The sequence below is a fragment of the Vicia villosa genome, unplaced genomic scaffold (genome assembly GCF_029867415.1).
Source record: "Vicia villosa cultivar HV-30 ecotype Madison, WI unplaced genomic scaffold, Vvil1.0 ctg.003157F_1_1, whole genome shotgun sequence".
NCBI lineage: Eukaryota > Viridiplantae > Streptophyta > Magnoliopsida > Fabales > Fabaceae > Vicia > Vicia villosa.
Genome location: NW_026706127.1, coordinates 35747 through 46266, shown reverse-complemented (window position 1 = coordinate 46266; position 10520 = coordinate 35747). Strand labels below are relative to the sequence as shown.

General features: G+C 37.0%; 1 protein-coding gene across 1 annotated transcript; it reads right to left on the bottom strand.

Moving 5' to 3' along the window:
* Positions 1-5155: 5155 nt before the first annotated feature.
* On the bottom strand, positions 5156-10305 carry LOC131640478 (probable inactive receptor kinase At5g10020). Its single transcript, XM_058910866.1, has 3 exons — positions 9220-10305; positions 6389-7963; positions 5156-6180 (listed from the first exon to the last, which is right to left on the bottom strand). Exons 1-3 carry the CDS (start codon positions 10145-10147, stop codon positions 5600-5602), a joined length of 3084 nt encoding a protein of 1027 aa, XP_058766849.1. The 5' UTR covers positions 10148-10305; the 3' UTR covers positions 5156-5599.
* Positions 10306-10520: the final 215 nt, after the last annotated feature.

Genomic DNA, 10520 nt, shown 5'->3' with positions numbered 1-10520 from the left:
GATAGAGAAGGAAGCACCTATTGTTATTCCTCTTCTCTATACCCCATCGATTTCTTTCCCGCAAAGTTTTGTGGAAGCTAAGGTAGACTCCAAATCCATAATGTATGTGAAGATATTGGAAAATATCCACACTAATGCACCCTTATTTGAAGTCTTGCATAAAAAGAGAAATTTAGACGACCATGAAACTAAGGATATCGTTAGTGATAAGAGGGTAAGGTTAACCTTTGAGGTGGTGGATAATATCACTAAGCCCGAACTTGAAAAGCTGATACTTAGGATAGATCCAGAACCGCCACCACGATTTCAAAAGAATGAACCACCCCACAAAAGAAAGAAAAGAAAAGGTGAGGGATATGTGAGATGGCTTGATAAGTGGCCATGGAAAACGAGGTTTGCTAAAAGTTCAACCGAGGAGTCATTCTCATGAGAACCACCTTGAGTGCTTGCACTCTTAAGCCGTCGAGCTATCGACGTTAAACAAAGCGCTGCGTGGGAGGCAACCCACGAATTTTCAGTTTAATGTTTTCCTTTTATCGTTTGAACTTGCAGATAATAAAGGTATGGATCGCTTGTCACGTCTCGTCCATATCTAGGCGAAAAATCTATAGACGATCATCTCAAAGATGAATGAGTCTCCATGCACATTCCTACGAGTGTTGCTGCTGGTGGTGACACCATTGATGAGCATGATAGGAGAAGATATTTCCTCCGGACGCGGAGTAGATTTGGTCGTGATAGCTCGCCGGTAGCATCCATATAGGTTATGTCTTTTCTTCTCCACCTTGGATCGAAACATTGAGGACAATGTTTGGTTTAAGTGTGGGGGAGAAGCTTTACCGCTTTCATTTGTTGCTTTATTGTTTTCTAGTTATGTTGTCAAGTCTTTATATATGATTTTTTTGTGGTTATCGAATGTTCCCAAAATTTGAAAATTTTAACCTCCAACAAAAATTTGAATTTTGACGCATGGCATACACACTCTGAAAGTATAGAGGTTGTCACACTTTAGGCTTTGTTAGAAAGACTTGGAGATGTTTCAACAACATCGATACCGTCCTGACACCCTAAAGCCCCTCATTATGTGATATCAATTTGGATGCCCGTTATGTCGAGACCTTAGGCTCAAGTTTTCAAAGTAGCTCTTAAGTAGTTTATATTAGCAGTCGGCACCATCTTAAGCACAAACTACGTAGGGAGTCGATGAATATAAGTGAATGATCCTGTTTATAATAAATGTTTTAATTGAAAAATAACCTTCTAAGTTAGGTGACCCTCACCCGGTCATTTAGCCCAATGGTTGTTACGCCTATAAGGATTTAATAATTAGCACCCACTGTTGGTTGGCCTAGAGGTCACTGGTACTGGGCTTGGTAGGGTGGACTACGGTCTGATCCCCCGCAACCGCACTTGGGAAATGTGGGGCTTCGCCATTTAAAAAACCAGAACCCCGTGCTAGAGAAAAGAAAAGGATCATAGTCGCTAACCGATTTCCCTACTATGTGCGTGTACGGATAACGGGCTTAATGTGATTGCGCTTGAATGAAAAGAGCGAAAGGAAAAACGAGAGATATAGGTTGAGTTATAATGGCATAATTCGAATTGGTTTGTATAAGGAGGGAATTTTTGAACATTGTGTCGTTACGGTATCCTTGGTGTTGATATCTATTTCCTATCGATGTAACATTTGCCTAATATAAATATGATTAGTAGTTGTGTCATGCCCTTGTTTTGAATCTTGCTTAATCATTTTCTTTTACCGTGTGGTTGATTGCTTGAGGACAATCAATGGTTTAAGTGTGGGGGTATTTGATAACACGAAAATGTATCACATATTTGGCTTGATTTACACATATTATTTCCCTATTTTATCTTAATTATGTTGCTTTATGTTGGTATTATGCTGGTATTTTCATTGTTTTAGGTTTTATGTTCTTTTTGAGGGATATTTGTGAAAAGGAAAGAAATGGAGCTAAATTCATTGCTATTTATACCTAAAAGAGGAAAAAAGGGTGCTGAAGTAAGAAAGGGGTGCAAAGAAGGCCCAATTGCGCAAGTACAAATCCAGCCCACGTGAAGCTGAAGCCCCCAAGTCTCCAAGTGGGAGACGGTCGTCTCAACCTCCACAAATCAAGGGACGCACGTCCCCATCATCCAAGCCACGTATCCAAGTGGGAGACGCCCGTCTCCAGCCCATTGCCACGTCCCCTCAGAAGACGCACGTCTCCTAAGCCCAAGGGTGAAAGAGAGCCACGTCAGCCACTTGAGACGTCCGTCTCCACCTCTTTCTCACGCAAGGCGCACGTCTCCACCTCTTTCCAAGTCAAAACCGTTCCTAATTTCCCGGGGAAGAAAGAGGAACGCGTTACCACATTATTCAGTATAAAAGGAGGCTTCTACGAGTGAAGAGTGGTTGGACCATGCTTAGTCCCAGCCACCATTTTTAGTTCAGTATTATTTCCCTTTCATTCCAGCATTTTTAATTCCAGCTTTTATTTCTACTTTCGTTCATATTTTCTCACAACAATTTCTACACCGGAAATTGTTGTGAATCTTTAACGGATCTAACCTTACGTTAGATTTGGTTTTTAATTTCCTTGTTTAATTTACGCCGAATAACTTCTGAAGAACAATCCAACCAACCTGTGGTGGAAGTTCAAGTATTCCAAGATTCAAGTTTTATTTCAGATTTATATTATTCAGGTTTATTATTTATCGCCTTTATTTATATTTATTGCATGATATATTATATGCCAATTAATATGCCTAATATTATGAACCGAATTTATTTATGCATGTTTAACCATATTAATATGTCTGGCTAATTTATTTAGATGTCGGTATGTAAAGTAATTTAACCGTAGGGATCCGAAATAAATTGGCTTAATTATGTTTTATTAAATGTCACTTGTTTTTGGTTTGTATGTCTAATTTAATTAGTAAGTCTTAAAACCAATAGAGCGAAAGTTTGAGGTCTTAAGACGGTCAAAGGTTAAAATCAATAGAGCGAAAGTTTGAGATCTTTAACTGGATAGTAGACATAGGACATTAGTTTTAAGGATGGAGAAAGCGTATTAAAACTAATTGGGACTTATTTATTTTCAAAAAGTGTTTTACACCCGAGCGGGATGGCGAAAGCGTACGTTAGGGATATTAGCATGTTCCGAGTCAACAGAGCGAAAGTTTGAGATTAGGAGATTTGAGTAGATAACGACTTCATAAAACAAGCATTTTATTAATTACATTGTTTTCAAAAAGCGTTTCTAAATCTGGTGGGATGGCGAAAGCGTACATTAAGAGTTAGGATCGTAGTCTGAATCAATAGAGCGAGAGTTTGAGAGGAGGACTTTTAAATAACATAGTTAGTAAAGATCTTTGATTTAATTAGAATTTGGCCAATGGAACTTCGGATCACCTAAGTTAGATGAAATACATACTGATATCCGTTTATTATTATATTTTACCTAGATTTAAGATTTTAGTTTCCCCATTTATAAAAAAACCCAAATATCATTAGCCTTAGCTTTACATAGTAACTTTAGATAACGGTAGGTCGATTTATAGTCCCTGTGGATTCGATATCTTTTAAAACTACATGACACGACTGTGCACTTGCAGTTATCCCGACTAATAGACACGCAAAGTCGCGATCAAGACACGCCTCTTCGATGAGATATCCTTATACTCTTGATGGTTGGTTGTTGGGTTACTACTGATGTATAGACATTTATCTAAACGAATCATTCACTCATTCGAGTATCTACATGGTATTCCTAGAGCTCCCACCATTATTGCTCTTCCCACACTCATTCGCAGAAATGTCGATGAGATGTTTGTTAAGTTCTGTGTTCATCTGGTCCCAGAGTATTTATGTAATGTGTCAACTCCTTAGCAATGGAGTACTGCATACGGCTACATCCAATGACTTTTTACAATATCGCATCCTTACTTTACACCAGATGTTGAGGGAGAGTCACCTAGGCTAGCTCATCAAGAGATATTAAAGGATAAGCGGACTGAGGGTTAATACAGAAGCTAACTTCCTTAATATCCACTAAGTTGTGGAATAAACACATTATCATGAGTTAAAAATATGTCTAATATATTAGCCTAGAACTTAACCTACAGACTCGCCCTTCTACCAATACGAAGGTTAACTTTCGTATTATTTTTTAACAAAATAGAGGTGATTGAAGTATTTTGATGTGTAAGGGGTGGAAAAGGGGGACATCCGAAAATTAACTTCCGTAATATTCAAAGGACATTTTTTTCGTATTTTTTTAAAGGTGGTTCTTCAACCACTAAGTGTGAAAGAGGCATCCTCTAATTCAAATTACAATAAAATATTAATGAAACATATAAAAGAATCATATTAAGGGTCCGTTTGTTTTGGTTTTTTTAAAAATCATTTTTATGGTGTTACATAATTTTGTGTAAAAATATTTACAAAGAAATTTCTCATAAAAGATTCAAATGAAAATTTGATTTCAACAGTTATTCTTAAAATATTATTTTAGGTATTTCATCTTTTTATTGAAACTTTTTTTGAATATCAAAATTTCAAAAAATCACTTAATTTTGAAGCTATTTTAAATAGATTTTCATAAAAATCATTTTTGAAATACCACTTTTTAAAAAAGTTGTGATTTTGACTATGTTTTGGTCTTCAATAATGTTTATTTATGTTATTGGATGTCAAAAGTAATGTTTCAATTTTAAAGAAAAAACAAATATAAAAAACTTGTAATATTTTAAAAACGCTTTTGTAAAATCTATTTTCAAAAACAGAAAGAAAAAAATTCATTTTTTAAAAACTGAAACACATACCCTAAAAAGCAATGCTAAAATTCCATGATTGATGTGCTAATTGAGTGTTATGCTCGCGTAATTTTTTATCTTAAAACTTAAAAACTAAGACTTCAATGAGGAAATAGAATGGAAGGTATTCAAGTTCTCTAGAGATTAAGGGTGATTAAGGGTATGATTGGTTGTGATTCGTGAAGAGAGTGCTAAAAAGGAGAAATATGTAAGAGAGAAGTCATAAAGATGTGAAGAATAAATAAGATTTGATGTAGTCTTATTTAGTACTATAACAGAAACATAAGAAAAATAGATGGGAGAAATGTTTATAATTGTTAAAAATACAAAGGTGACCTTAATAATAACTTTGAATTAAGAGAAAATAGGTGTATAAATAACAAGTTAGTATCAATTTAACATTTCTCTTCTCTTTCTTCTCTATTCTGAAGAGATTGAAAAGTGGTGTGTCTGCCTCACTCCTTTCTTTCTTTCTTCTCCATCTCTTCCCTATTTATATTAAACCAATCACGCCCTAAGAGGGTTTTTATTCAAAACATCTATGTTTCAAATCAAACACCAACACTGTCGATTAATCAATCAATGTCGCTTTACAATAAATATTGTTTTTCTTCCTAAATAAAGAGAATAATAGAAGAAAAGAATATGATGATTAGCCCAAAATAAGGCCTGAAACCAATTAAGGAGGGAGGGAGAAGATGAGTACAAAGAATTAGAAAATAACAATGGGTCCAGGAACCGAAAATAAAAAAACTAATTCCCAGACACATGTACAAAAAATTCAAGCCGATGGTATAGAACAGAGATCTTCAAAAACTTGTCTGATGTTAGGCCTTTCATGTACAGGGAGAATACACCTGAGAGATGTTGCTAGCAGTTGGTCCATCTCTTTAGAGGATTCTTCACCACCTGCAATGTCTCTGTCTATACAGTCCATTACCCTTCCTTCTCTTTCACACAGCCTAACCCAATCTGTAAGATCAACAGCACCTGATTGTCCCGATATTATGTCGCCTGCACTTTTTCTCGTTAATAATTCCATTAGGATCACACCAAGTGCGTAGATATCGGCCTTAAAAGATGGGAGTGGTTTGGATGCAGAAGCAAGTTCTGGAGCACGGTATCCGAGTGCTCCTAGATTTAGTATCTGCTCTGCAACTCCAGCTGGCGTCATGAGGCGATGCAGACCGTAGTCAGTAAGACGGGCACCGTACTCAGGGCCTGCTAACAGAATATTTGTCGGCTTCAGATTTCCGTGAGGAAGCCCTCGGTCGTGAAGGTATAAAAGACATCTTGCAACATCAACCGCAACTTTTATTCTCTGACTGAATGACAATGGTGAGTATCTCCGGGGTGTGGTCTCTGTGCAAACAGATACATTAATATTATACTAACTTTAAAAAAAGCTTGTGTCACGGGAAAATGCTACCAATAAAAAGAACAAAATTTAGGTGCAGTTCTATGTGCATTTTTTATTCAAGTTTTCTCGAAAAAATAATACTTGAATCAAAATCAAAATGACAAGTGAGCCTGGGGGGTTGAGATATGCTAGCGGAAGAGTTAATATTACCGTAGAGATGGAGGGCCAAGTTGTCTCCATGAATATAGTCAGCTAACAGAAGCCTCTCCTGTTCCCTAGGCCCCCAATAGGATGCTCGTAACGGCACGATGTTGGGATGCCTCATAGAACCAATCCTTTTAACTTCTCTAGCAAACTCCTTTTTATGTTTGACCAACCCCACCCTTAACCATTTTACAGTCAACATATGACCACTGTCCAGGGTAGCTTTGTACAGAGTGCCGTGGCTACTTCTGCCAAGAACTTCAGCCGGAGCTCGAGATAACTCCTCTGCAGTGAATGCTAGTGAAGAATCCAGAAAAAACAGTTCCCCAGCCAGTCGATCTGGTGAGTAAACATCCAACATCACAGGCTTTTCACAAGCCTCTATAAAACGGGGTGAGGACGACAATGGGGAACTGGGAGAAGACTTCCTTCCAGATGACATAGGAGGGTTATCCATCAAATTAGGAATTACCGGTGCTGAACTGGTTGCTACTCCCTGAGACAAGCCATGTTCAGAAATTTCAGTAATAAACTCTGACTGCTGTCCAGAAAGTGACCTTGAATTGGATATCAACAAGTGATCATTTGAAAAGCTCGCCGAAGATGATGGGGGAAGAGCATTTGAATGGAACTTGAAGAGAGAAGCCCTTGAAAGTCCTCCAGTAGTTTGACCACCAAACTCACTTCTCCCGTGAAACTCTTTTGCTTGTGTTCGATGATAAGCCAATAAAACAAAAGCAATCATCACAGCAGCACCCACAGAAGCAAGGATAATTGCTATCCTGATATTACCCTTTGAACTGTGATGTTTATTTGAAATATTGCCTGGCAGTGAAGAATGTTCAGGAGAATTCTTTGATAACTTTAGCTTTTCATTTCCAGGGTAAAAGGATGACGTAGGAAACCGCCGCAAATTTTCGGGAACAAGGCCAGATAGATCATTGTTGGACACATTAAATACATTCAAGCTAGATGAAAGCTTGTCAGGAATATTGCCAATAAATTTGTTGTTAGACAAATCGAGGGAAACTAAATCAATAAGTTTGCTCAATTCATTTGGAAGTTGTCCAGAAAAGCCATTCCTTGCCAGATTCAGCAGTTTGAGCTTAGCCATCCTACCTATATCAGAAGGCAAGACACCTTCTAAAGAGTTGTTTGATACATCAAAATATTCCACTGGCAGAAAAGGAGAAGTGAGTAGTAATTCACTAGCCCCTGAACCTTGAAGCAAAAGTGGTCCTGTAAACTGATTTCCAGAAAGATTGAGTCTTGTCAGTGATGGTGAAATAACTAAACTAACTGGAATGGATCCGTTAAGTTCATTCAAACTTAAGTCAATGGAAGACAATTTTGAATATTCTATAATAGAAGGCAAGGACCCTGACAGCTTGTTTGAACTCAAATCAATAACCTCCATAGTGGCTTCCCAGTTCTCTATTACAGAAATGTCGCCAGAAAACATATTCCTGCTCAAATCTATGACTGTACAGCTTTTCAAAGAAGTTGGCAATGGTCCTGATAAACTATTCGACGAAAGATCCAAAACATTTAAAGTGGTAGAGTTAATTACAGCAATTGAGCCTGCACATAAGCAAAGATATGTAGATAAATTAACAGAGTATTGAGTTTAAATAATTTAAATTCCTAAAATCTGAAATACTTCACAAACCATGATGCAAAATTCATTTATATATAAAAGAGCCTCCTGGAAAATTTATTTTAAAATTGTTAAATGAAACTGGTATTCTTATTTGAAACATGTGAATTTAAAATAAATGCTTTAAAATGATAAAGAAATCAAAATAGCACCACTAGGATAAAGCCACTAGCAAGTGTTGGGAGTGAACAAGAGAAATGCAGGCAGAAAATTATAAGAAAACCAATTAAGCTTCCTTGAAGAAAAATATCTCACTACGATAAACAAGTGGCCAAACACCAAGCATCATAAGATTCAAACACATACAAAGAGTCAAAATTCTAAAAAAAAATAAATAAATGTGTCCTAGACAACAAACAATGCCTGATTGAAGATAAGGAAGTGTTCATCAGAAGAATGTATAAAACAAAAGATTCAACATCATTAACTTCCCCTCAAGTTCCCCTCTTTCTCTCTATCTTCTCACCCCCTATCCATTTCCTGTTCTCGCTCCCGCTATGTCTATGGGAAGACGACAATTGTGCTGATTTATTTGCAAGCTTATTGATTCCATTAAAGCCACATGCAAAATTGAATTAATAAATTTCCATTAAAAAAAATTCCCCTACAATTCACCGCGTGGCCTTTGAGTCACGACAAAATTCCATGATTGAAAATGTTTCTTGTCATCATTTCCGCATCTTTTCTCGCTCCCTCTATGTCTATGGGAAGACGACAATTGTGCTGATTTATTTGCAAGCTTATTGATTCCATTAAAGCCACATGCAAAATTGAATTAATAAACTTCCATTAAAGAAAATTCCCCCACAATTCACCGCGTGGCCTTTGAGTCACGTCAAACTTCCATGATTGAAAACGTTTCTTGTCATCATTTCCGCACCTTTTCCGCATACTAAAACGCATGTGCATGCACATAAATACACAATCAATTAAATACAAATGCAAATTCTGCCTACACTTCTTCATTTTGGCTAAGTAATGAGAGGTTGGAATTGAAATAATTTCTCATTATTAGAAATTTAGAACCCAACATGCACATTGCATTGCAGACTTCTTAGACTGTCTTGACAAAACAAGTAAAATACAAATCAAAAAAGGAGAAAATATCAATGTTACACTACACCTACAATTATCTAGCCACAATTATCTAGCAAGTGATCATCAAGTTAGAAAATTTTACCAGTAAATCCATTGGAACTGAGATTCAATTCTTCCAATGACATTGAAGTCAACAACAAGTCCTCCGGCACAGCCCCAAAGAAAAGATTTCGAGCGAGTCTCAGAACTCGAAGTCCCCGCAACGAAACAAAAGAAGGAAGCTCCCCTCTAATCATGTTATCACTCAAATCCAAAGCTTGCAAGTTCCTAAACAATTCAATTGAGTCGTTTCGGAAGAAGTTCCCGTTCAATTTATTGTGACTCAAGTTCAAAAACCGAACAGTATTAGCCAAAGAGGAAACATTCTCAAGAGTAATGGAAAGTCCACCATAGAACTGATTCTGACTCAAATCTAGAAACTCGAGGTTCCGAAGAGTGGGAAGAAGGTCACCAATGTCAGCCCAGAGTTCATTAGAGTGCAAATCGAGAACCCTAAGTTGCTGAAGATTGTTGAGACCAGTAGGAAATCCACCTTTGAATTGGTTATTTGATAAATTGAGATAATTGAGACCCCAAAGATCGTTGATCCGTGCCGGGATTGGACCGTAGAATTTGTTACTCGAAAGATCCAAATGCTGGAGAGAGGTAATTATACCTAAAGAAGGGGGTAACCTGCCGGTGAACTGATTCCCGGCGAGACTAAGGTTTTTGAGCATTTTAAGGTCGAGGAGAGTATGAAACTTAATCTCTCCGGTGAGATTGTGATTCTCGAGTACAATTCCGGTGACGTTTCCGGTGAGTTCGTCGCAGGAGATTCCTTCCCATGTGGGGGGACAAACGTCGAAGTTGGTGATGGAATGAGGGTTCCATGAGTTGAGAACTAGATCTGAGGTTATGCCTTTTTTGAATTCTAGTAGAGATCGGAGCTCGAGTTGGGAGGCGGAGGAGGAAGTGAGGAAAATGAAGAGTAAATGTAGTGCGGAGAAGATGAAGTGCGGTGGAGGATTCATCGGAGTTAATGTGGTGGAAACGATGCGTTTTAGTAATTCATTGTTGGAGAGAGAACCCTAGAGGGAGGTGGAGAGGGTTAACTGCGTTGAACGGAGGTGGAAGAAGGGTTTGAGAGAGAGAGAGAGAGAGAGAGAGAGAGAGAGAGAGTTCAGTGTAGTTTAGCACTATAGGGTTTGGTTTTTTAATTTTCGTTTATTATTTATTTACAAATAATTTAATAATAATAATAATAATAATAATAATAATAATAATAATAAATAATAATAATAATAATATAGTAGTACAGATTAATTTATATATATATATATATATATATTAAAAAATTATTTTTATTCTCCTTTTCTTCCAAAATAAATATCAGATTTAAAAAAT